Below are 27,160 nucleotides of genomic sequence, written 5' to 3'. Positions count from 1 at the left end.
GCAGCGGCTTAGGTGGCCGCGGGGAAGGCCCATACCTTTGCCAGGCATTACCGCTTGACTGTGGCTGCTCGGGCGGAGGCCCGGTTTGGAGCTTCAGTGTTGCGGTCAGGGATTTCTATGTCCCGCCCTGGGTGAGTACTGCTTCGGTACATCCCACCAGTCTATGGATTGATCAGCATGATGATATGGAAGGTAAAATTATGTATCATACCTGATAATTTTCTTTCCATTAATCATAGCTGATCAATCCATAGCCCCTCCCAGATATCTGTACTGTGTTTATTCTGGTTGAATTTTAGGTTCAAGTTTAGCCTTCAGTTACTTCAGGAGGACTTCGTGTTCAAGTTCTTCTTTCACTTGGATTCTTCAAGAGTTGAGACGAGTTTGTGTTACAGTGAGCTGCTGCATTCCTCTCCCCTCCGTTTTACGGGGCTGGATTGAGATTTAAATTCTGCCGGCACTCCCTCCCGCTTCGTGCGGCTGTAGGGCAGCTTTGTACCCCTCCCGCTTCGGCGGTGTTAGGGTCAGTCAGCTCCTCCCACGGTTGCGGTTGCAGGATAAGCCAGATCCCCCGGCATCGGCGGGTGTGGTGTCCCTCCCCCGCTCCGCGGGGATGAGCTGGACGGATTCCCCTCCCCCACTTGTGTGGGGATGAGCTGGGTTAATTCCCCTCCCCTGTTTCGGCGGTGGTGAGCTGGGCAGAGTGTCCCTTCGTGGGTGTAATTCTCTAAGTGCTGAGTCCTGCGGATGGAGCTTTGATATCGACATACTGAGGAGTTTCCGGCAGCACATGACCACATATAGGGAGGCAAAAGTTTGCTCTCTATCTCCACCTGCTGGTAGATGGACACAACCCACCAGTCTATGGATTGATCAGCTATGATTAATGGAAAGAAAATTATCAGGTATGATACATAATTTTACCTTACATTTGTACAGCTTCTAATGATTTGTAACCTGTTCCTTAACAAGTAGGGTTTAAAGAGCAAGGTACAACAATCTTCAATACAAATATGGCAGTTGTCAAGCAATTCATCAAAATACACATCATTAATAACACAGTCCTTATCCATTCACCTTCCCTACAAAACCTAACCTCCATAACTATCCCACCCCCCACTCCTCTTAACATTGTTCTTGAAATCCCATCCTAACACACATATCACCAGTAAAATTGCACATGTTTTCACAACAAGCCCACCTAGCAAGACTGAAGCAAAGTATGCTTTAATAAGATATTCTCCAAAAAAGCTTCTTCTGCCATAAAATAAAGATCAGGCTAAGATCCTCTGTACTTTTAGTCTCTAAATAAGAACAGATTTGCTTAACTAAGCACAACCAATCCAAAGCTTTCTTTGCAGCTGCAGGTACTTGAGATTCTAGAGCTAGGGCCCAATCAAGGATCTTTTTACTTTAGATGTGACAATCAGGGTTTGCCCTTCCACTCTCAAGGCTTCCAGCTTTGAAATAGAGGATGTCATTCTAATCCGCAGATATTCCATTATTTCAATACAAATATACAGCCCCACATCAAATGTTTTATGTCCTGCACATGACTGACCAGTAAAATGTTAAATTATTCAACCTCACCATTTTGAGGGATAAACATTCATACAGCAACACGCATGTAGGTTTAAATACCTAAGTTGTGTATAGCAGCTCTTAAAAGCTGAAAATGTACATTGGACAGTATGAGCAAAAGAAGAGAGCCACTTTATTATCCTGTGTAATCTTGAATTGAGTTTTTTGGAGAAAGAATTATGTGGTAGAAATGGATAAGGTTTGAAGTGATGCATACATCATCCGTAATGTCCCTAAGGGTGTTACTGTAACTTATACCATAGCCAAAATCATAAATCCATAAAATACCTTGAAAAGAGAGTTTGAACAAATCATAAGATAATATGGTTTTAGGAAATTCATAGTTTAAAAAAAAAAAAGAGAGAACGAAGATGGTTGTGCTGGGCCGTGGAGTCAGTCAGCTGCTTGTGACTGAATTAAGAGTTAGGGAGTGTCATTGGAATTATAAAATTTCCCAAAATTTATTTTTTTAGGATTTATTTACATCTTTGAAGAAATTCACCCAAGGCATTGTACAGCTGGACATAGACAATAAACAATGGCAGTAGTAAAATATTCAGATAGCAGTACAAATTATAAAATTAGTGTTAAGTTATTTTTAAGTGTGTATCATGTTGACATTTAATAGAAAGCACAAGGGACAAGCAGAGGGGGAACATATAAACAGATAAGAAGAGTAACAGACCAGTAAAGTTTATGCAGAAATGCTGTGGTATGAGCAGTTTGCTATCTGTTGTGCAGTGGCGTTCTGAATTGGTTAGTTATCAGGGATGGAGCCAAGTTGATATTAGCTTCCCAGAGCTCAGAAAACTGTGGAGAAGTCTTCTGAGATTGACTGCGACCGTCACAAGCAGTAGCTTGAGAAACCCTACACAGTCTTATTTCTGTGGCATGCTTCAACTCTAATATGGTGGAATGTGTGGCTATAGGATCCTTCTGTCCTCAGAGAACTGTTACAGGCATGCAACTTCATTTTCTCCATTGACAACAAGGATCTCTACAGCCACATTGATAATAACCTTACAGCTGAGAGTTGCAGAGTTTGTCCAGTTCTGCTTCTCTTGTTCTACAATCTGAGCTCATTATAGTGGAGGTGGTCTATTAAAGTGTTAGGACTTAAGGATTTATCTTTCTTTTTGACCAAAGACCCTGTCTGAATTCAATGCTTGATCAAGAGAGTAGTGTCTGGTGAAGGTATGTATTGAGGACCATGTGGTTGCTTTGCAAATGTCCTCCGAGGATAATTTCTAAAGCTATGCTTTTCGTTATTGAAGTTTTGAGTTGATGAGCAGCAACTTTTTTTTTTCTGGTGGATTTAAACCAGTTCTGTGGTAACAAAAGGATAAACAATTGGAAGTCCATGAGGACAAGATCTTTTATTGACTGAAGCATTTTTCCTCTTTTGGATCAAAAGGTAGAGTTGCGAAGAGCTGTGTGATGAATGAGTTCTCTATATGGATTTCTGTCTGGCAATCCAGTATATAGAATGTTTGTTCTTCCTCATTGGCATGAGGAGGTGGATAAAATACTGATAACACCGTCTTGATTAATGAAAATCTGACTATTTTCTAGAAAAATGCCAAATGAGTCCTCAATACTATTTGATTTTTCTAGAATTTGTGTCTAGGAATAGCAGTAAGCCAGTGAATGCAGCTTAAGTTTATAGCAACCAGGAACAAAGGTTTCCACGTTAGGATCTTTGGTATAACTAAATTTAAAAGCCCTAAAGGTAGTTGTCAATTGATAAAATACCAAATTTAGACACCCCTCCCCCCCCCCCCAAGCTGCTGCTTTTTTTTTTTTTTTTTTAATATCTTTATTGAGTCAGAGGCATGATGCCCAAATATCAACCAGCAACATTCAAACTGCTTATTGCAACACTGTTCTCACATCATTGTGGCACAGCCACGCTATCTCTCATATACAACAAGTATATTAAACCAACATCATAAATACAATAATTGTTGGAACTGCCCCTGACCCTCCTTTTTTTTTTTTTTTTCACCCCCCACCCCTCCGTCCACTGAGTTTAATTCCAGAATACCTATTCCTTGGATGTGATGATCACAACTGTCCCACTCCCCGTATTGGTCTTTTGATGGATGGTCTCAGGCCCTTCATTAATCATTTCATGAGGGAAAGTGTGGATACTGATCTGTCGATCCTATATGCTACAATTGATCTAAGATGAACTCGCGTTGAAAATGTGCCAAGGCCAGAATCTGATAAGTCTAGGAAGTATTGAAGTTGTGTGGACAGCATGCATTGGAATGGGTTTTCCTTTCTTTGCTGTATCAAGATTCAAGTCTCCATTTAAAGTTATATGATCTGGTGAAATCCTTTATTTACAAAATTTATATTCCGCTCAATCTAAAATCCTTTGTAGATGACAAAACATACAAAGTATAAAAGATCTCCCGTACTTTATTCAAAACAGGATGAACTAAGTTCCCACTTTGCTGCATCAGATTGTTTGACATACACATGAGCATTATTTGAGGTTCTTGAGCCGTCTGCCTTAATTATGGGAATCAACATTTGCCCCAACTAGTATGGAAAGATTAATATCAGGCATACTAAGTATCCGTGTGACTTCTGGATGTGCATAGAGATGAGTGAATTTGGTGGAAAAGGATAAAGCAGTTTCCCTCTTCAGGAAATTGCAGATGCATCTGATGCAAGTTTGGCATTTATTTTGATTGGCAACAGATCCGCTTGTGGATATCTCCACTTCTAGAATAGATCCTGGGCTGCTTTGTGGTTTAAGGACCATTCTACACTGTTCTTCTAAGATGAGCGGACGTCCTCCAGTTGCATTGCTGTCAGTGGGGGGTTAGTGCTTTAATATTGTGTTTTTATTCACTAGGGGCAGGCAGGTTCCCTGGAGTCTTGCAGAGCTTGCTTGTTCCTCACTATTGAAAATGTGATGGTGAAACAGCATCCTCCACTGGCAGGATTGTAGTTGGAGGCCTCCTGCTCAGCTTAGAGCATGGGTTGTCAATCTAGTCCTTGTGACACACCTAGTAAGTCAAGTTTTCAAGATATCCATAATGAATATGCATGAGGTAGATCTGCATACAATGGAATAGTGCATGTAAATCTGTCTTCTTCATATTCATTATGGGTATCCTGAAAAGCTGACTGGGTTGAGAGCCACTGGCTTAGACGGAACCGTGCTCGTGAGGATCCAGTTGAGCCTGTCAGCCAACTGATTCTATTCTCTAGGCAGGAATGACAAACAACGAGAACACGTCTGTTCTTGTTCATTGACATAAAATATAGCCACTTAATTGTTTGTCTAAATCTGTAAAGCAGATTTGGATACTAACTCTGCAAATGCTTGAAGTGCACAGCACATAGTTCTGGCCTTGAGCTGATTGTTGTTCTGTCTTGCTTCTATTAATATCCGGGATCCTTACATCTAAAGTTGGTCTAAATGAGTCCCCTGCCCCATCTTGGATGCATCAGTTGTTAATACAAAGCGAGGGTGAGTGGGGGGGGGGGGGGAATACATATATTTTGGGGGCGGTATCTCCACCCCTGAGGAGACTGGAGGGTTCTTTCCACCACTTCGTTGCCTTCTCTTGAAAGGTTCAGTTAGATGGAAGAGAGGCTGAGTGTGCCCATTGCATTGAAATTTCAGATGCCACTTTGGTTCTAATATGTGTAAGCATCGTCACACAGGGCTGTAACCTAGCAGTCTCATAATATGTCTTGCCATCGTTTGCCTCATAGGGGGTAACTTGAGCATCAGGTTTTACAACCACAGTGCTCTTAGCTGAGGTAGAGGCTGTGACCTTCAGTTTATAAATGCCAAAGTTTGAGTAGGAGGCGAGTGTTGGTTGTGATTGGTTTATGACAAATCCTATGAAGAACCTGTGCTGCTGTGCTTAAGGAAGCTGTTTCCTGAAGTTAGCTAGTTGTCCAGGTAAGAAAATACAAATACTTTCTTTACAAAGATGTGTTGTTGTGGCCGATACACATTTTGGTCTAGATTCAGTAAGTGGCACCCATATTTGCGTGCCAAAAAAATGCACTTGAGAGTTCTGTTCTTTAACCAGCCCTCCGAGTTAGGCGCTGTTTATAGAACAGCACATAGCGCCAGGATCTGGGCCCAATTTTGGATAAACTGAAATCATGGTTAAACTCCATTAAGAATCTTTCTTGTACAAATGATGATCTAGATGGTGAAGTTGAGATTTTTGATATTAGTGGAGCACCCTCCGCCTGCTTTTGTACCAAGTGGTTAGAGACTGGTGAAAGTGGTCTAGACTGACTTGAACCATAGTGCTGTAAGGAAGGAATACCCTCACTAATTGTGACTAGATATGATTGTGAAGGACTCTGGAAGACTTATCCCTGGAGTGGCTTGAAGTGGAGGTGGTGATAGACTGACTTGTTTTGCTTTAGTTCTGGTAACCATTTTAGAGGATCAAGTGCCTCTATGATGCCTGCTGAGGCTTCTGCTCTTATGAGGTCTTCCCTGTCTTAGTGCTAAATCTCTTCTTTCCACACAGTGCTGCTTCAGTGTGGATTCCAAATAGCGGTTGATCCAAGATGCTGCACTCTTGCCACTGTTCAGTTCAGAGCCTCCCAGGCAGTGGCTCAGCACTGGAGAATCTTGCCTTATTTGTGCTTGACACTCTTCAGTGCAAAGGTTATCAGCACTGATGCAGGAAATCTCTGCTGCCGAAGGAAGCATGTTTTCTGATATCAGACTTGCTTTTCTTACTGCACAGCTTGTCGTTTGACCTAAGAGCCATATTTTTCATGCTTGTCTTTTTTGAGGCTGGGAATGAGCCTATATATGGTGGTGCTGTTTAGACTGGTCAAGCTTTTCTGACCAATTCTCTGATATTTTTATTTCTTTTGGGAGCTCATATTTCCTTTCAGGGTATTCTTTGTTTGAGTTCTCTTATTTTTCTAGTCCTCATAAATATACAGAATCATTTGGTGTAGTTATTTGATTTCATGCAGTACAACAGGCATATCATTTGTACGTGTCTGTTACTGACATCTTTCTGTCGGCTTGAATCCCGGTTTTGTCTCCAGCATTATATTTTTTGAAAAAGTTTTAATTTTTATATTAGACCGACAGATGATTGATTGACTGCAACCACAGATGAAAAAAGACTTGACAGCAACTGTCACGAACAGGAGCATAGGAACATCTGTGCAGCCTCAGAAGACTTTTCTAGACTTGGCTCTGGTCCCTGATATTGTCACAATCAGTGTAGCTGTAGAGATCCTTGCTGTCCATGGAGAAAGGCAGTTCCTATGTAGCTTCTGGTTAACTGCTCAGTTCCGGTAATTCTATTTAGAATTGTCTGGATTTTTTTTCCTGTTTAAATACAGACATCACTGTCTTTGATTAAGTAAACTAAATTTTTGTCCACAGTTCTTTATAACATATAAATGGATGCTATAATATTCTGCTCTGGTCACTTGAGAATCTGAGCAGAGTTCATCTCTCCCACTTTATTTTAAACTATCCCACAGACTGCAAAATCTAGACACTGGTCCCTTAGCTACGATGTCAAAACATTCTCATGCGAACATCTGCCCAGTTAGAGGCTTTAGATGGGTTTGCGGTATAGTAGGTATAATCAACAGAAAAAACACTGATTACTTTTTTTGTTGACTAGATTGTCAAATAGGGACTGAGTTTACAAACTCTTAAGTTTGTGTACAGTGCTACTAGTAACTCTATAGAAATAAGTAACAATAGTACGGTGTTTTACGGAAACTTTTTTTTTTTTTCTTCAAGAATACGAAGAAGGCATGGCGAATTTCTCATTAGACAGTATACTTTCCCGGATTTACTACTTTCGTTGTCATGACTATGTGGAGCTGCTGGCTCAGGTCCATCTCCTTCCAGATTTCTTTTTTCAGCACCCAAAGGTAAATCTGGACATGGCACGTGATACTAGGGGATAGTCTGCAGTCACTTGGGGTATCTTGTCATAAAGAATATATGGTTCCCAATAGCTTGAAGTAGACTATAAAATGTTTTGTGATACTTTTTTCAGCATTTATTTTTTCACATGCACTATGTTCAGAAAAAATGGGACATCTTACATAGTTTTAAAATACTGCAATTGTTTAAGCATTTACCCCCCCCCCCCCCCCCCCCCCTGTTTACAAAGCTTTGTTGGCAGTACTGCACCGCCAGCCACTTTGTAAACAGGGGCCTTAATATGACCTTTGAAAATACATTAGTATAATGGGGGGGTTTGCTTAATTCATAATTTGTGTTCTAAGTGTCCTCTTTCAACCTTTACACATTCACAAAGTCTCCCACACCACTGAGCTGTTGAAAAATAAAGTACTTGGAAATGTCTCAGATTTCAGGCACAAGTTTCTGATGCAGTAGGATATGTTTAGGATGTTGGTGGGGGGTCCCATTTTTTTTCTGGACATGGTGTAGTAACATAGTAAATAACAGCAGAAAATGACCAGTTGTCTGATTTAAGATTCCTTCTTTCTGGTTCTCTACCACAGTTGGTAGATGAGCATACATATTGCCATACCTAGGCCAACAGTAAATCTAAATAAGTACCAAAGATAATTCAAAGAGCTGTTTTCTATAACAAATGTTGTATTGAGCAAATCTGTCATAATTTAAAGAAACACCAGCAAACCACTGATGTAGTGTGGGCACAAAAGGATAACCCAGAATCCAACAAAACCCGTAGAACCCTAAGCTCAGTGCTAAGAAGTATGGTAGCATCTCACCTTTGTTGATAAGTGAACATCTCTTTCCACATTAGTTACAAATTTCCTCATCCTGGTATTTCAGATTATTCATATAGGGGTCCCTCAGGTCTTAAATAGATCTTTCATCCCTTACTACCCTAAACATGCTTTGTGTTCTTCCCAGGAAAAACTGCTTATGGTATCCTCTTACTTACAAAAGTCGCATGTAGCCCATAATTCATGGTTCTCGGTGGTAGCCCCTAAACACTCCTTAAAGCTCATCTCTTTTTACCAAGTCCTTTCCTAAAGCTACATGACCAAAGAGCTGGATCCTGTGACAACCTTCAGACAGCAATACAATCTCACTGTCCCTGTGTTCTGTTAGCACATCCTCCCTTTTGTGGTTTAGATGGAGTTAATTATTTTGACTTTTTTTTTTCCTCCTCCACTATGTTTGCTTAATTGTATCTCCAGGTAACCTAGACCATCTCCTCTTAATGGTTCCCATTTCCTTTTTGTCTGTCAGATTTCTGATTGTAAACCACTTAGAGGTCATGATTTATTAAATGTGACTTGTGAATTTTCTGTGTAAACAAACAATAGGAATATTCCATGAAACCTTTTAACCTGGTAGTTTTTCTGCTGAATCAGCCAACCTTTACTGGGGCTACAACACTGTGAGTCTTCAACTACCTGGACTTTTCTTCTTTATAGTCCTCTTATGTAGCTTGACCATCACAGTGAGAGTTTTTGAGTAGGGTCTCAGACCATGGCTTCCTTAGATCTTGTTTCTCAAGTGCCTACGTTTGGATAATAGATATCACTGTTTTATGATTTGGGACCCCTTCCTGCTTAGTGTTTTGATATTTTTATCCAGGGGAATTTCCCAAGTTAATAAATGCATGAAGGCACATTTTGCAGGCCTCTCAGTGCAGGGGAGAAAAGGAATTTGATTAAAACTAAAGGGGCTAATGTAATTATATTGGTAATGGTTTTCATTTGTGAAAACCTTTTTTTTCCCTATGAATTGAAAATAATGGTGGGGGGACCTTTGGAAAATTTTGTGTGTAGCAGGTAGCCTCATCACTTTCTTTTCATCCATAGGTGCGATTGGTCATTATTGACAGTATTGCATTCCCTTTCCGTCATGACTTCGATGACCTGTCTTTGCGAACAAGACTTCTGAATGGATTGGCTCAGCAGCTTATCAGCCTGGCTAATGATCATAAATTGGCTGTAAGTTTGTTTCATGTCAATAAAAATGTAACAGTCTATAAACAGTAATAATCTCACTGCCTGTGGACAGTAAAAGAGAGCCACAGACACTATAAAGATGTTGAGCATGCCTGACTAGCCAACTGATGAGGAACAGGTCTTTTGTCAGGCAAGCTGGCAACCTGAGCATTCTGGGATAGGGAAGATATCTCCATCTAACGTTCCAGCCATTTATGGGGGTAGGGGTGTCCCCCTTTGATCAAATAGCCACAAATAAGTGGCTGCAGAAGACCACTTTATACAGCACCATGAATCTTCAGCACCCCAGGCGATTTTTCACTTGACCCCTCTGAAGAGCCTTAGGAAGATGATATGAATGTATCTGGTCAATGTTCAAAGTGATTTAAGCGGGCAGGAGAGGCTTGTGGCCACCTAACCGCCAATATTCAGCAGCACCTAATCGGTCAGTGCTACTGAATATTGGCTCTGACCAGCTATGTTTGAAGTGAACAGATCAAGGACTGAGTTGGGGAGGAGCCAGGAGTTATTCAGCCAAGGCCCACACAACTATCTTCTGCGAGCTCCAGCTGATTATTGTCCAGGCCTACATGTGCTGTGGCAGCTACTGCATGCACAATTAGCCTAATATATACATTGTTGGTGCTGCACATGACCCGGCACTGAATGTCCAGGGCTAATTCTGCCCACGATGGTCAGCATTTAAAAAAAAAATCACTGACCGCCACAGGCTGAATATCAGCCCATATGATTATACAGTCTGGGGCTTTGGCCAGTTCAGATAGCTCCAGCTAAGATGTCTGAGCTTATAAATGAAATGATTTTATGTACCTTTTTATTTATTTATTTTTTTTTTCTTTAATGGTGTCGGTCCATTTGATGCAGCTTCGCCTGTGGTGATGTCATCCAAAAGCTGCCAGCATAGTTGCCCTCTGTAACTCAGAAAGTTCTGTAGAGTTTGATAGGCATATGCCACCTTTCCTGCATTGTCCTCCACATCTTTCATCCCTCAGTGTGTCTTTATGCAAGCTAAGCCAGACATGTTAGTAACATAGTAAATGACAGCAGAAAAAGACCTGCACGGTCCATCCAGTCTGCCCAACAAGATAAACTCATATGTGCTACTTTTTGTGTATACCCTACCTTGATTTGTACCTGTCCTTTTCAGGGCACAGACCGTATAAGTCTGCCCAGCACTATCTCCGCCACCCAACCACCAGTCCCGCCTCCCACCACTGGCTCTGGCACAGACCGTATAAGTCTGCCCTGCCTCCCACCACCAGCTCTGCCCTCAAAAAAAAAAACATTTCTCAGCAGCAAATTGACTAATTGGGGATCTGGTAAAAATATGTAAATCAGTGCTAGAATATACTACAGGAACGTGGATTCACAGAATCTGGTGTTGATCCACTGGTCCTCAACAAGGTACCCATAGACCCCTCTACAGGAAGCACTAAGTACATGCATGTCCCAAAGAGCTCATCTTGGATACTCGTGGGTCCAAGAACCTTGGTCCCACCTGAACCAGGCACTTCCAGAGTAATAAGAATGAAAAGGTTGTAAGCATTCAGTCAAGCCAAAATAATGTACTGTCGGGAGCCTTGAGGAAGCACTTCCGCACAAAACTATGAAAAGGGCCATTTCTCCTTCCCCCACTCACTAAAACTACAACCTCGCCTTGTCAGTGTAAGCAAGACAGTACTCTAGCTTCATCAAGAGGACCTGGCTCTTCCAGCTAGTGTGAGTTTGGCTCCAGGAGACTATCATCCAGAAGACTAGGAGCAGATGTCTTCACAGTACCTTGAATCCAGTATCTCATGCATGCCTTTTTGCCCATACCACCAATCTTAAGGGTCATTCAGAAGATTATGCAAGACAAGGCAAACATACTCATAGCCCCACATTTGCTCAGACAGCCTTGGTTCCCATGTGTCTTGGTACTGTCAATAGATCAGCCTCTTCCTCTGGACAACAACCCAATGTTTCTCATGCAGCATGAATCTCAAGTTCTCTCTTAGCAGGGGTAGCCCATAGCTGACAAGATCTTCAGGACATACTTGTAGCAGTTCACTGGAGCTCCATGAGGAAGTCCTACCAACTCAAGTGGAAACACAATGCGTTCTCTTCTACAGTACCATGTCCATCTGTCAGATTAGGCCTTCAAAACACTCAGTGCATCTTTATCTTTCTGTCATTGCAGTATAGCATGGCCACCTGCACAGTGAGCCAATCTCAGCACAACCCATAATATAATGATTTATGAAGGGCTTAATGAATACTTGCCCACCCCTACTGCTTCCATTTTCCCTCTAGGACCTCAGCATAGTCCTGACACAACTTATGTCTTGCCCCTTTGAACCAGTGAGCAGTGTGTCTCTGTCATATGGAAGACTGTGTTCTAGATCACAATAACATTGGCCCGAGGAGTCAGCAGGATCCAGGCACTAGTATATTATTTCCCCTATACTAAATTCCTTCCAAATAGGGCCATGTTCTGCACACATCCAAATTCCTGTCTAAGATAGTCTTGTCCTTCCACATCCCAAGATATTGCCCTCCTTTTCCTCTTCCCCAAACCTCAGTCCTACTAGGCAGAAATCGCCTTTCATGTCCCAGATTGCGAAAGAGCACTTTCATACTCCTTGACTCAACTATCTATCTCAACTCTTCATGGTCTTCCATCCTGTCCAACTTCACCTCCAGATTCCTAAACTAGCTCTATCCACCTAGATTGCAGATAGGATAACCTTCTGCAGTCAGCAATCAAACCTCAGTCCTCCAGATCTTTTTTTTTTTTTTTTTCTTTATGTTGCACATTTATAGACCACTTAAAGCGATAACCATTGGATGATGTCACTACAGGTATATTTGCATCATAGGTAAACTCCATTTTATGGCTGGAAAAAATATCTTTAAGTAGAACATATGTTTTTTTTGTATTTCATTATTTTGGGTTGCTTTTAATTTTTCGTGTACTACACTTCTGTTTACTGACCCCTAATTATATTCATATTCTCTCTGGTAATTCAACAGCTTTCAAATAGCTCTGGATACTAGTTTGCCTCCTAAAGTCTTTTGGGTGAGGGAATATGACAAACACCCTTATTGCTGAAAAATAGTTATAAATTTGGTGTACCAGGATTTCCTTATAGGGATAGTGTAAATTCATGGCAGTGGTGTTAGTAGCAGCACGACTCGGGGGAAAGAGCCATTTTAGTTATAAGGGAGTCTTGTCATTCCTATGCAAAGTGCTGGTGCACCCTGTCCTTTCTATGGTGTGTTTGTGTACAGGATCCCACTGTGCAAGACTAGAACTATATGCTTAGCTGAGCACTAGATGGCACTTGGAAGCTGCAATTCTTTATATCCACTGAGGTCCATATGAAACCAAGAATTGAGGTTTTAAAATGGCATCCTCATGTGCACTCTTAAAAGCTTTACTCAAACGATTTGACTCTGTTCTCTTCCCAATAATTTGTTAGACTGCAGCATGGTAGTTTTAATTTCCAGTGCTAAAAATAACTTGTATCCAGAACAGCTGAACTAACAGATCAAAGAACTGTATCCCCTGCTGACATCTCACATCTGTCCCTGCCAGAACGTGTGACTTCTGTAGGTGGATTCTAAGAGTCGTTTTTCCTGCGTGGCCACAGGAGATCGGAGGAGTTACAGCCTTCAAACTTGATGCTACGCTTTATACATCCCTCAACCACTGAGCTAGAAAAAGAAAGGAATTTCAATAGCACGTTGTTTATTCTCAGCCAGGTTCTGATCTTTTGCTCTGTCAAGGTGAAAAATTGTGTTTAAAATATTGTAATTCTTTTGAACTCCTCTGATTTGTAGGCCTGACTATAAAAGATGAATTCTAAGCAGCTCTTTCCCTTTTACTAACCCTTTTCCTCAGAGCTCATAGTGAGAGGACAAAAGTGAACCAGTTTTGACATAACCTAGACTTGGCTTGGCGTAATTCAGTTTGACACAGAATATTTTGGTTCCTCACCCAGAGCATTATGTAGTTTGGGGCAAGTAAAATATTTAAGGAAATGGAAATGTGCTGGAAATTTTTGGAGAAATCCAGTTTTCTAGTTATGTGGATTGTATGCATTAGTCATAAAAGATGTCTGCTACAAGTAATCTGTGCAGGTGTATACACCAAAATCGTATCTGAACACATTTTTTAAGCAACTGGTATTATAGAGAATTTTAGTTAGGCAGATTTTCTGCCTCAAAAACATCAAATGTATTCTTATTGCTATTGCACCTACAATAATACCAGTAATCCTTTTTCTTTTTGCTGTTACAGGTCATCTTGACCAACCAGATGACAACTCGGATTGGACAGAGCCAGTCTATGCTTGTGCCAGCTTTAGGTGGGTAGGAAAACAGTGTATAAGACCATGGAGAAAGATCTTTCCAAATAAGTTATATTTAAGCATTCTTATAGCATAATACTAGTAAAAAAGCCCCGTTTCTGATGCAAATGAAACGGGGGCTAGCAATGTTTTCTTCTGTGTGCATGTGGGAGTGTGTGTGTCCCTCTGGCCTCTCTCCCCTCCCCCCTCTGAGTCCTTCACTGTTACAGAGCCAGCGATTTGATTTCTGTGCTCTGCTGTTTTCCTTCACTGACTGTGTTACAGAGAGGGTGGGGCAGACACTCATAGGGAAACCGGATATCTCGCCCCCTTCACACTTCCGGCTGGAGGCTTCATAAAACGTTCGTGTTGCCTTTTATATAGAGAGATATAGCGATCCCTTCCTAAAAGAGCTTTAAGTCTGAATTTGCTGCCAAACGGAACAGGAACTAAACTGACTTGTCCAGGGTCACCAAATGTGTTAGAAAGCAGAATTTGAATTCTGGTCTTCTGGTTCCCAGACCATTACTTTAATCACTTTGTCATTCTTTCTCGCTTATATTAATTTTACAGAACTTGCAGAATGGTGGACAATAAATGAAGCAAAATGACAGTTCAATTGGGGCAGGTGCATGTACATCAAATTAGCGAGTCGCTTCTTGAGCTAAAGCTGATATTTTCAGGTCTCTTGGTAGTCCTGCAGATATAGAATAGTATGCAGTTCTGGAAATGTGCTCACTTGTGGCAAAACTGAGAACTGGTAATTCAATAATACTGCTGTCTTTATACACCAAGAGCTTTGCTTCCACTCCTTGATTACTATTTAGGAATGTTCTTTCTATTAGCTGAAATTTAGTAACATTTTCATATCTATCTGTTAATACATTAGAATAGCTGTACTGAAAATTCAACGGAGGCAGCCTGACCCGAGCACATCCCTTCTACCCCACTATCTTGTCAAGTCCAAATTCAGACTGACCTACACTTTTCTTCTCCTTAGAGAATTCTGTTCATTTCAGAATTCTTTCACAGGCAAAAGGTTAGCAGCAGAAACAGCAGCAATTGTGGTTGTTCTTCTCCTCCCCCCCCCCCCCCACCCCCACCCCCACGCCAAGCCAGAAGAAACACTTACCATACCCTTGTAGCAGTCGCTACCATTTTTTCTCCATACATCTACCAGTGTACAGCCAGGAGGAGGGGGAAAGCAGCTACTCAGCATGTCACATCCTTCACTGCTGCTCTCTACCTGACTATTAATTTGAACCACACAGTAGAGCTGCATGGTTCAAATTAACATTTTGTCACCATGCAGCAGAGGAAAAGGATGCGGCCTCATGCGCAGTCACTCTCCTCCTTGGTGCTTTGGTAGCTGTATGGAGCAGGAATGGAAGTGATTGCTGCAGGGGTAGAAAGAGTTTGAGTGCTTATTTTTTTAACAGGCTGGTAGGAAGAAAGCGAGCAGCTGATCACTGGTTTTTGTTTTTTTTTGTTTTGTTTTTTTGCGGGGGGGGAGGGGGGCGACACAGCATGATGAGGTTTGGGGGAGCAGAGCAAACTGATTGGAGGGGGGAGTGAGACAAAGCAAACTGAAGGGAGTGTTTCTAGGGAGGGAGAGGGCATACCAAGGGTTTCTTCCAGCATGGGAGTTGAGGAAGAGAGCGCGTTTGTGGGTTCTGGCTGTGGAGAGGGGGATGGAGGGAACAAAGCACCCCAAGAGGATTTGCTTTGTCTGGGGGGGGGGGGGGGGGGGAGAGCATGCCGAGATTTTTTTTATTTTTTTTAATTTTTTTTTCTTCTGGTGGGTTTGGGATAAGGGACAGAGCAAGCTGGAAGTATGTTCCTGGTGGGGGGGAGCAAGAATGGGAGGGGAGCAGAGGGAGGAACAGTGAGCTTAGGGGAAAGAGTACTGGGGGTCTTGCTAGGAGTTAAAGAACTGGGGGAGATTCACTGGGGGTCTTGCTAGGAGTTAAAGAACTGGGGGAGATTCACTGGGTGTTTTGCTGGAGGGAGGGGGGAGAGAACTGGATGTCAAGTCTGTATGGGGGAACGTTCAGGCCTTCTGATGGGGAAATTCAATGCAAAATAATAGCAAGTAAAGCATGCAGAGTTTTAAAATATAGTGCACAAACATTTTCAAGATTTTTGTGCAGCATTTCCCCAGGAGTAACTCTGTATCTGTTCTCTTTTCTACTCGTAAGTCTGCAGGTGTTTCTGTTCCTGGAGTCTTCCCATCCTATCGCATCGCTCCTGCACCACAGCTGTAATTTCCTGAGCTGCAGGTGCTTTGAAAAGAGCATGCTAGTGCTCTGTTGTCTTAGTACACCCAGAACAATGGTAAAATCTGATCCCTCAGCAACTCTCCAGACCCGTCAAGACGCTTGGGTTATGCACGCCTACCAGCAAAGGGAGACTGGGAACATTTAACTTTGAACACTGTATGTGCAGAACCCCAACCAGCCAGTATTTCTCAAGTCTCCAGTAGAGAGTAGACTTGCAACCTGTGCAACTTGACTGGTCTGGTAGGCCCTAGGGGTTCCTTGGTGCTCGGGGTCTGTCTTTGGGCTTTTCTTCTGGAATTTAAAAAAAGCTAGGATGTAACCCTGTACTTTGGCTCTTGTGCTTCTGGGGTGTGGGTCCAGTGGGGCCCCATTTTTCCCCTTGGGGTGTTACACCCAGGTGGCCAGGTCCCTCCCCTGTGCTGCTCTCCTGAGTAGACAGCTTTGTGCCTCAGCTACCGTTTTCAGGCGGAAGCCTTGAGTGCCACTTCAGCCTGCAGCAACAGGGCTCAAATGAGGAAAAAAAGGCTCCAGTTTAGTACCGGTACCTTTCTTGTGCTGTCTGGGAGAGCAGAGCCTGTTTGTGCGAGGGAGTTAGTGGTGGTTGCTGATTTGACTCCGGATCACGTCTTTCCTTCTCTCCCTCTTACCGTGGTGGTGTCTGCAGGGAAACTGCTCCACTGCTGCTCGTGTGCACACTGAAGTGTGGAGGCACCAGGATCTCAATGCCGGCTCTGGGGGGAGCCAAAACCACCATCTGCACCTCCAGAGTTAATCGCAGAGGTTCATGCGGTAGGCAGTGCTTGTTCTGAGACAGTCATGCAGGCAGGTTCGGCAGCGGTGGTCCCGTTTTTGGCAGGAACCGCTGCCATCTTGGATTCTTCCCGCACTGCAGAGCCACCACAGTCGTTGCAGGAGGAACATTTTAGGGGTCCAGCCTTGCTTAGTGAGAGCTCATGAGGGATGGGATTCCCTCCTGAGTTTATCTGGGCTCTGTATCAGGCTTGGAAATTTGGAAATCGGCTTGGACGGACCCTCCGAGGGGGGGGCGGGGAGGGGTCTGGTGGCTGCAACGAGACCTCACCTGGACTGGGCTGAGGATCCAGAAACATTTTCTCTCCTAGGATCAGAGGAAGCTCTAAGTGACCTCGGGAAGGAGAACCCTTTGGATTCATCTCAGGAGAAGGGTTTTTCCCTGCTGGGGGAGGACCCCTCAGTGGTCAGGATTTTTCATAGGGATGAGCTTAAGAGTTAATTGACCAGATGTCTTCTACTCTTAAGTTTGAGCCTACAGAGGCCCCCGCGGGGGAGGCTAAGCAAGTAGACCCTTTGGTTAAAGGGATTCGGCGTTCTCCGTGATCCTTTCCCAAGAATAAAGATCTCAGGGAGATGGTGGCACAAGCGTGGTCTTCTCCAGATACTGCTTGTAAGGTGTCTCGGGCTATGGCTAGGCTTTACCCTGTCCCTTAGGAGGATAGGGACTCCATAAAGCCTCCCACAATGGGTGTGATTGTGACAGCGGTGACTAAGGCTATGGCTTTTCCAATGGATGGTGGCACGGTGCTCCGTGACTGCCAAGATAAGAAGTTAGAATCCTTTCTTAAGCGTAGTTTTAACTTATTGGCTCTGTCGCTGCAAGCGTCTCTGTGTGGGGATTTGGTGGCTTGCGCTTGATTCCGCTGGGCTGAGAAACTGCTGGATGATCTTATGGTGGACAGGGCTTCCTGGGTACAGGAACTGGCCAAGTTAGAGATGGGCTATTCATTCTTAGCTGATTTTCTTTACGATTTACTACAAGCGTCAGCGAAGAATATGGCCCTGGTGGTAGTTGCCTGTCGGGCGCATTGGTTACTGGGATTTGGATAAGTTGGTCTTGGGGAAGCTGAAGTCCCATGCCTTCCAGAGGTTGGACCCAAGTCAGGTAGCCAGGGGGAGTCAGAGCATGGTTGTTTGCGGGGAAACTTGGCGTTACAAGGTCGAGCGGAGCGCCCAGAGGTCTGGCTTTTTTTCAGCGGAACTAGCCCTTTCAAGGGGGATGCTGTGGAGGGCGTGACTCCTCAGAGGGTGTTCGTCCTGTGCGCAACTCTCAATGAGGGTGTGGGGGTCCAGTCTCTGGTGTGAGTGGGCACTCAGTTGAGACAATTTTACCAGAGGTGGACCCAGATCATGTCAGATCAGTGAGTCCTCGAGGTAGTTACACGATGGATATGCGCTACAGTTCAACAATCTGCTGCCTGAGTTCTTTCTGGAATCTCCGTGTCCTTCTCAACTCAAGGCAGGGGCAGTTCGAGAAAGTCTGCTTCGTCTGTTCAGTCTGGGGGCTGAAGTGCCCCAAAGGGAACGGGACGTGATGCTATTACATTTATTTCGTGGTGCCCAAGAAGGAGGGTTCCTTTTGACCCATTTTAGATCTCAAGAGGATCAATGGAATTCTGAAAGTCCCCACTTTTCAGATGGAAACGTTGTGCTCGGTCGTCGTAGTGGTTCAGAGAGGGGAATTTCTCACTTCACAAGGTTTGACGGAAGCTTATTTGCACATTCCCTTCCAGGCAGCTCATCAGCATTTTCTTTAGTTTGCCATCTTACGGAAGCATTTTCAATTCTGTTCTCAGCCGTTAGGTCTCACGACGGTGCCACTGACCTTTTCCAAGGTCATGGTTGTAGCTGCCGCTTTGTGGAAGCAGGGCACCTTGGTCCATCCTTACTCTCGACGATTGGTTAATTCGAGCCAAGTTGTGGTCGGAGTTTCTTGGAGTATCTGAAGCGGTGACCGTACGTGTGGTGAGTACCTAGGCTGGGTGGTGAATTCGGCCAAGAATCATCTGCTACCGTCACAGTCCCTGGAGTATCTGGGGGGTTCGTTTTGACATGTTGAAGGGTCGTATGTTCCTGCCTCCCACTCGAATTGCCAGACTGCAGGGGCAGATTTGGCAGCTTCTTTTGGAGAAAGCTCCAGCGGCCCATTATTACCTTCAGGTACTGGATCTGATGGCAGCAGCCGTAGAGGTGGTCCCGTGGGCCAGGGCACACATGTGGCAGTTGCAGCTTCCTCTTCTGGCTTGCTGGTCCCTGTAGACGCAGGACTTGGAGAAAAGGTAACCTGTGATGGGAGCCCCTTCCCCCGCCCCCCCCCCCCCCCCCCCACCTGCCACAGTCTTCAGTGGTGGCTACACACACCAAATCTGGAGAATGGCATGCCTTTGGACCCTTCAGAGTGGATAGTTCTCACCACGGATGCCAGGTTGGGGGGGGGCTTATTGTCTCAGCCAGGTAGCTCAGGGCCATTGGTCAATGGAGGAGGCTTGATTGGTCCATCAGTCGGTTGGAGACGGCGATCTGGTTGGCTCTGGTGTTCTTCCAGTTGCTTCTCCTCGGCAAGGCCGTAAGAGTTCTCTCCAACAATGCAACAGGCCGTAGCCTATGTTGACCAACAAGTGGGCACAAAGAGCCGGGCGGTTGCCGAGGAGGTGGCATTGTTAATGTGCTGGGCAGAAGTTTATTTTCAGGATATATCGGCGGGTCATGTGGCTGGCATGGACAATGTGAACGCAGATTTTCTGAGCATACACACTCTAGATACTGGAGAGTGATCTCTTCATCGTTCGGTCTTTGACTGCATCGTGTTGAAATGGGGTCTGCCGGTGATGGATCTCATGGCAACAGCCAACATTGCTCAAGTGCCACATTATTTCAGTCGACAGAGGGATCCTTGGTCCGAAGGGATCGACACATTGGTTCTTCCGTGGCCACCTCAGGAGTTACTTTATATGTTCCTTCCGTGGCTGTTGGGTTGTGTGGTGCAATGAATCGAGTGATCCTGGTGGCTCCAAGTTTTTCTTGTCATCCGTGGTACGGAGATCTAGTGCGTCTGGAGAAGGAACCACTTCCTTTAGGGGAGATGGTGCTGTTATCTCAGGGTCCATCTCGGTTCTCGCTTACGGCTTGGCTTTTGAAAGGAGCAGATTGTGGAGGAAAGGTTTTTCTCCCAGAGTAATTTCTACTATGTTACGGTCACGTTAATGGTCCACTTTGTTGGCTTATGTGCGCATGTGGCAAACTTTTAAGAATTGGTGCCTGGATTGGGCTTTGCAAACATCTATCGCACAGGTTTTGGAATTTTTGCTGGATGGTTTGGACAGGGGTTTAGCTCTGTCCTCCTTGAAAGTGCAGGTTGCGGCTTTGGCCCGTTTCCAGGGGAAGGTTCATGAGATGTCCTTAGTTTCTTCTCCAGATGTGGTCCATTTTTTTGCAAGAAGTCAAACTGATTCGTCCGCCGTGGTGTCCGTCAGTCCCTCCGCAGGACTTGAATCTCATCTTGGAGGTGTTGGTCCTCCTTTTGAGCCGTTGGAGATGAGCACCTACAAGGATCTTACCCTGAAGACTGTGTTTTTGGTGGCCATTTCCTCGGCACGGAGGATTTTGGAGCTGCAGGCTTTGTCATGTGGAGCTCCTTTCGTGTCTTTTTCCAAGGAGAAGGTTCCAAAGTAAACATCTTTAAGTCTGTCCCCCATACACCTTATGACGAAGATCACTGCCCATTTTAGTAGCCACCTTCTGTACCGACTACATCCTGTTCATATCTTTTTGATGATGTAGTCTCCAGTGCCTCTGTAAATCTCATTTAGACTACTAACACCTCCTTTTTTTTTTTTTTTTCCCTACTAGCCATTCCTCTTCCTATGCACCCAAGCATTCTTCTGACTTTTGCCATTATCTTTCCTACCTGTTTGTCTCTCTTGACTAGATTATACATTTTGCATTAAAGGGACTTTCTCTTATGTATATCTGTACAGTTCTGTGTAAGCATGGTGGCACTTTAGAAATTATGGTTTAGTAGTAGATAGTTCGTAGAGTATCATTTAGTGAGTGACATCTCTTTGGGATGCACACTCTGAATTCTGTGTTCAGTGCCTGATGTAACACTGTGAAGCAGCACTCCTAGAACAAGTGATAGGTTATCTGTTCTACTATGTAGCCTCTCGAACAGCACCTGTACTTGCAAAGGCTTATTGTCTGCATTAATTCCTTTGTTAGTCTGCCCTTCATAGCTGTCTTATGTGATGGTTTGTTAACCTCCTGATGGAGATGTTTTGCTATATTTTGATGCAGGTGACTTCCAGTAAGTTTGTTATGGGTCCTTTGCTGTCTGTAAGATCGGTATGACATGTAATTTGAACTCCTTCACAAGATGGTGAAGAGTTGGGCCATGAGGTATCTTGCATGGTCTCTTATTGGCCTTTAAGGTAATACAAATGTGGATGAACATCCAGAGTAAGATGTCAAGGTTGGAGACTCATTTAACACCCTTTCAGGCTCATTTTCAAAGCACTTAGCCTCCCAAAGTTCCATAGAAACCTATGGAACTTAGCCTCCCAAAGTGCTTTGAAAATATGCCTCTCTGTGACCTGTGCAGTTCTGGACAAGCAGCACGTTTGATCTATCGTGGAATTCCAAATTTATTTTTATTTATTTGGATTCTGCTCACACCTTTTCAGTAGTAGCTTAAGGCGAGTTACATTCAGGTACACTGGGTAGTTCCCTGTCCCTGGAGGGCGCACAATATAATTTGTACATGAGGCAATGGAGGGTTAAGTGACTTGCCCAAGATCACAAGGAGCAGCAGTGGGATTTGAATCTGCCAACTCTGGATGTCAAGATCAGTGCTCTAACCACTAGGCCACTCCTCCAGACTGTCCTGGTAATGATCCTGGCCAGTGCTGCCGGATGAGGACAAGCCTGCATTGTTTACTGAAGTACAAAAGGAATTTGTTCCAGAACACCAGGATCATTCCCTCAATAGATAGTTTCCTCCAACTCCACAGTCCCAGTTCACTTTTGCATGTCTCTCAACACAGCACTTCCAGGCTGTTTTCTCTTACATCCAAGGTCTTAATTGGGCCTGCCCTGTATGATAAGGGAGGGAATTGGTCACTGGACCCCAGTCTCTGAAAAACATGATCTTTGATTTTCCACAGTTCTCTCTTGATCCCAGAGCTCTTCCAAAGTCCTCACAAGCATCATTTGTCCTCCTCATGGAGTCTGTCTGAACAGAGACAATGATATCATCCATGTAGAGGGAGCTCTTCACAGGCTGCCTTTGGATTCCTAGTATTGTGATCCCTCTGATTCCGATGTGTTGTCTGATGCGTTCATGAAGATCTCAATAACAGAAAGGGAAGGAGTGAAAAAAGGCATCCTTGCCTGACCTCTTATCTAATAGAAAAGGGACCCATTTTCCAAATGTTTGACCATGGCACTGAAAATGGCAGTGTACAACACACTAAGGTATCTACAGAATGATTTGCCCAATCCTAATCCCATGAGCACCTTATTTTAGAAAATCGTAAGATAATGGTAATAGGCCTTCTCTTGATCCAAGCTCACAAGTGCCGCTTGCAACCAACAGTCCTTTATGCAATGGATCATGTCCCTGATCATTGGCAGGCTGTCTACAATCCTGTGTCTGAAGATGCTGCAGTCCTGATTTGGATAAATCACCCGTGAGATGACAATTTTCAGTCATCTGTGCCAGGATCTTATAGTCTACATTTGGAAGAGAGAGAGGGTGCCAGTATTTGAGATCATGTCACTCACTCTTCTGCTTAGGCAGGAGTGTGAGTATTCCTTCTGTAGAGTGGGCAGCTTGTTGCCCAGCTTCTCCCATCTTCTCATGTAGGTTTGGGCTGACAGATTTCCACATCCTGATGTGCTGCTTAGCCATGAGGCAGTTGCTGCACAAGGTCCTGCCCAACTTGAAGTATATAGCAACTGTGTACAACTCTTCCAGCTTGAGGGGCATGTCTGTGGCTGCCTTTTCTGGGAGATTAATGGCTTTAGTGAATCAATTCACCAATCTTGTCTTGCATCACTTGAGGAGTAGAGATCACCATAGTAGTCAATATCATTGTGGTCAAACAATATACAGTGGTGGAAATAAGTATTTGATCCCTTGCTGATTTTGTAAGTTTGCCCACTGACAAAGACATGAGCAGCCCATAATTGAAGGGTAGGTTATTGGTAACAGTGAGAGATAGCACATCACAAATTAAATCCGGAAAATCACATTGTGGAAAGTATATGAATTTATTTGCATTCTGCAGAGGGAAATAAGTATTTGATCCCCCACCAACCAGTAAGAGATCTGGCCCCTACAGACCAGGTAGATGCTCCAAATCAACTCGTTACCTGCATGACAGACAGCTGTCGGCAATGGTCACCTGTATGAAAGACACCTGTCCACAGACTCAGTGAATCAGTCAGACTCTAACCTCTACAAAATGGCCAAGAGCAAGGAGCTGTCTAAGGATGTCAGGGACAAGATCATACACCTGCACAAGGCTGGAATGGGCTACAAAACCATCAGTAAGACGCTGGGCGAGAAGGAGACAACTGTTGGTGCCATAGTAAGAAAATGGAAGAAGTACAAAATGACTGTCAATCGACAAAGATCTGGGGCTCCACGCAAAATCTCACCTCGTGGGGTATCCTTGATCATGAGGAAGGTTAGAAATCAGCCTACAAGTACAAGGGGGGAACTTGTCAATGATCTCAAGGCAGCTGGGACCACTGTCACCACGAAAACCATTGGTAACACATTACGACATAACGGATTGCAATCCTGCAGTGCCCGCAAGGTCCCCCTGCTCCGGAAGGCACATGTGACGGCCCGTCTGAAGTTTGCCAGTGAACACCTGGATGATGCCGAGAGTGATTGGGAGAAGGTGCTGTGGTCAGATGAGACAAAAATTGAGCTCTTTGGCATGAACTCAACTCGCCGTGTTTGGAGGAAGAGAAATGCTGCCTATGACCCAAAGAACACCGTCCCCACTGTCAAGCATGGAGGTGGAAATGTTATGTTTTGGGGGTGTTTCTCTGCTAAGGGCACAGGACTACTTCACCGCATCAATGGGAGAATGGATGGGGCCATGTACCGTACAATTCTGAGTGACAACCTCCTTCCCTCCGCCAGGGCCTTAAAAATGGGTCGTGGCTGGGTCTTCCAGCACGACAATGACCCAAAACATACAGCCAAGGCAACAAAGGAGTGGCTCAGGAAGAAGCACATTAGGGTCATGGAGTGGCCTAGCCAGTCACCAGACCTTAATCCCATTGAAAACTTATGGAGGGAGCTGAAGCTGCGAGTTGCCAAGCGACAGCCCAGAACTCTTAATGATTTAGAGATGATCTGCAAAGAGGAGTGGACCAAAATTCCTCCTGACATGTGTGCAAACCTCATCAACTACAGAAGACGTCTGACCGCTGTGCTTGCCAACAAGGGTTTTGCCACCAAGTATTAGGTCTTGTTTGCCAGAGGGATTAAATACTTATTTCCCTCTGCAGAATGCAAATAAATTCATATACTTTCCACAATGTGATTTTCCGGATTTAATTTGTGATGTGCTATCTCTCACTGTTACCAATAACCTACCCTTCAATTATGGGCTGCTCATGTCTTTGTCAGTGGGCAAACTTACAAAATCAGCAAGGGATCAAATACTTATTTCCACCACTGTAACTTGCTTCATGGAGTTTTTTGAAGGAGGATTTGTACTTTTTGTGTCCCCCCCCCCCCCCCCCCCCCCCCCCTTAGTGTTCCGCTGTAGCCTTGAAGATATTTTTCCTAGGTTCTTCCTCAGTGTCTTATCAGGTCATCATCTATGGGCCACCAATGGCCTTGGAATGATAGAATAGTCGTAGCTCACCTTGCACAGTCTTAAACGTCTTCTCAAGTACATGTCTGCCGCTCTTCCCCTGAGACATTATGGAACCCCACCTTCCATTCCTACCACCATCCATTGGTAGGAGTGGATGAAGAGGTCTCACAGAGACCTTTTGTGGTGCTAGAACATGTGTGCTACATTCTTCAGGGCATCAATCTAGTGATTAAATGTCCTATTCTATTATTTGTGGGAGATTGCATCAGCTGATTTGCTAGTGCCTTTGTTGAGGCTTCCAGTGAGTCATCTGCTTTAGTGCTAATGGTTTCTGTCCTCTGTTTAGAGTATTCTGGGGTTTCTTCTGTAAGGCAGCTTAGTTTGAAAGTCCTCACTGATCCTTGTTGATATCCTCTAGGTTCTCCTTTCTAGGTGTTTTTGTTGTTTTTCATGGTGGGCATGGTCAGGGTTTTTGCAGGAATCTTCCTACTTACTTTTCAGGCTGCAGGGATCCCTTTTATGATAGGATTGGGATGGATCCCTAGGGACCAGGGCTTTGTTCTTGTTTTCCAGTGTGATTTTAATTACATTCTTGTGATCAGTATGTATGGTTACTGCTTCAGCAGAGGCTACACATAACATCTTTCATTGCTTTGTCTGGGTTTCCTGCAGTTCCTGCATATCTTGGTGATGTACTCCTTCACTGCATTTCCTGCAGATCTGGAGCTGGCCCAAGGAATACATGGAACCCAGGAAAACTCCCAGAGGGAAGGCCATCAGAAGATGCTAGAGCCCATCCTATGTTCTAGGTCCATTCTAAGGTTGGATATAAATAGTCTTTCCACTGGTACAGATGCTTCACTGATTTTCTGGCTTGACTCATTTTTTGGGGGTAACCTTTCAGAAACAATTGAGGGAAGGTACTTATGTATTTATCAAGGATGTAGAGGCTCTGGAGAAGGTCATTTTTTGTCTCTTGCCAGTGTAGCACAGGTTGAAAAGGGGGTCTCGGTCTTCCTTGCCTACCGGATAGTCCAGTACCTCAGATAGAATCCTGCTGAAGTGATAGTGATGCAGAATAACCCACCTAAAAGGACTCTCTGCAGGCATAAGTTATCAGTTGGGGAGAGTCACAAAGATGTCCCTTGTAGTACAGGGCTCATTCCATCCACCTCCCTCACTAAAGCTGAACTGTACCTTTCAGTCTGGGTGAATATTTCATTGAATATAAGATTTTGATGACTGTACTTGAAGGGTCATTGGTGACTCAGTAACTAAAGAGAAGGTGTGTGTTATAATGGAGTTTTGTAAGTAGGATGAAGTGTATTTAACCTTCAGAGCTTGTTGTAAACTGCCTCCATCCCTCAGACTTTAAGTGACAATAATTAGATTGAATAAGAACCATTGAGGTCAGCTTTCTGAGTGTTATCACTGTTCCAGATTTACTGAGGCATAGCTGGTCATTTGTGCTTGTTTTCTACAAATAGTGTCCTAACTGCAGATTCTGTTGCACATGCAGTTCCGTAGGGAAAGCATTTGACAAAATGTCAATAATTTGCTGCTTGAAACCTTAACATGGCCTTCTCTCAAAATACTTTACATGTTAGTAGAATGTGATTATAAGCAATTTCTAATCACACTGTAAGGATTCCCAGGGCCGTGCCTAGGGTCTCTGGCGCCCCCCTGCAGACTATCAGTTGGTGGCGGCGGCGCCCCCCCCCCCCTCCCCCCGTGAAAATGATCGCTCACCACTTGCCACACTGACAGGAATTGTCAGCAATATTCTTAGAAAGAAATTGCTATACATTGCAAAATAAGATAGCAGATGTAAATTCTCAAAGTGGACATATTCCAAACACTAAAAATGACTAGGCATACTTTATAGAATAAACCAAAATTCCCGTGCAGATTATAGAATATGCAGAGCACTTGTCCTCGCAACTAGGCATACTTGATAGAATAAACCAAAATGAAAATAAAATGATTTTCTACCTTTGTTGTCTGGTGACTTTCTTTTTCTGATCATGCTGGCCCAGTATCTGATTCTGCTGCTATCTGTCCTCTTAACTCCGTTTCCAGGGCTTCCTTTCCATTTATTTCTTTCCTTTCCTCCTTTCTTCTTCATTTCTGGTCCTCAGCTTCTGCCTATTTTCTTCATCCATGTGCAGTTTTTCTCCTCTTCCTTTTCCCTCATTTCATCTCCTTCATCTCTCTTCCCTCCCCTCTATGTCCAGCAATTTCTCCTCTCTCCCTGAGCCCTGCCCTCCCATCCATGCTCCTCTGTCCCCTGCCCCCTCCATTCATCCTTTTCCAGCAATTCCCCTCTCTCCCTGAGCCCTGCCCTCCCAATCCATGCCCATCCATGCTC

At 44.1% G+C, this 27,160-nt stretch overlaps 1 protein-coding gene across 1 annotated transcript in view; it reads left to right on the top strand.

Annotated features, from left to right (window-relative positions):
• LOC115458714 (DNA repair protein RAD51 homolog 3-like) overlaps positions 1–27,160 on the top strand; it is a 75,346-nt gene that overhangs the window by 11,150 nt on the left and 37,036 nt on the right. The window contains exons 4-6 of the mRNA XM_030188541.1: positions 7,349–7,482; positions 9,382–9,513; positions 13,814–13,880. Coding sequence (XP_030044401.1) covers positions 7,349–7,482; positions 9,382–9,513; positions 13,814–13,880 — 333 coding nt within the window. The remainder of the gene's footprint in view (positions 1–7,348; positions 7,483–9,381; positions 9,514–13,813; positions 13,881–27,160) is intronic.

Source organism: Microcaecilia unicolor, unplaced genomic scaffold (assembly GCF_901765095.1).
Source record: "Microcaecilia unicolor unplaced genomic scaffold, aMicUni1.1, whole genome shotgun sequence".
NCBI lineage: Eukaryota > Metazoa > Chordata > Amphibia > Gymnophiona > Siphonopidae > Microcaecilia > Microcaecilia unicolor.
The sequence above is the reverse complement of the archived record's forward strand: the minus strand, read 5'-3'. Positions and strand labels throughout refer to the sequence as shown.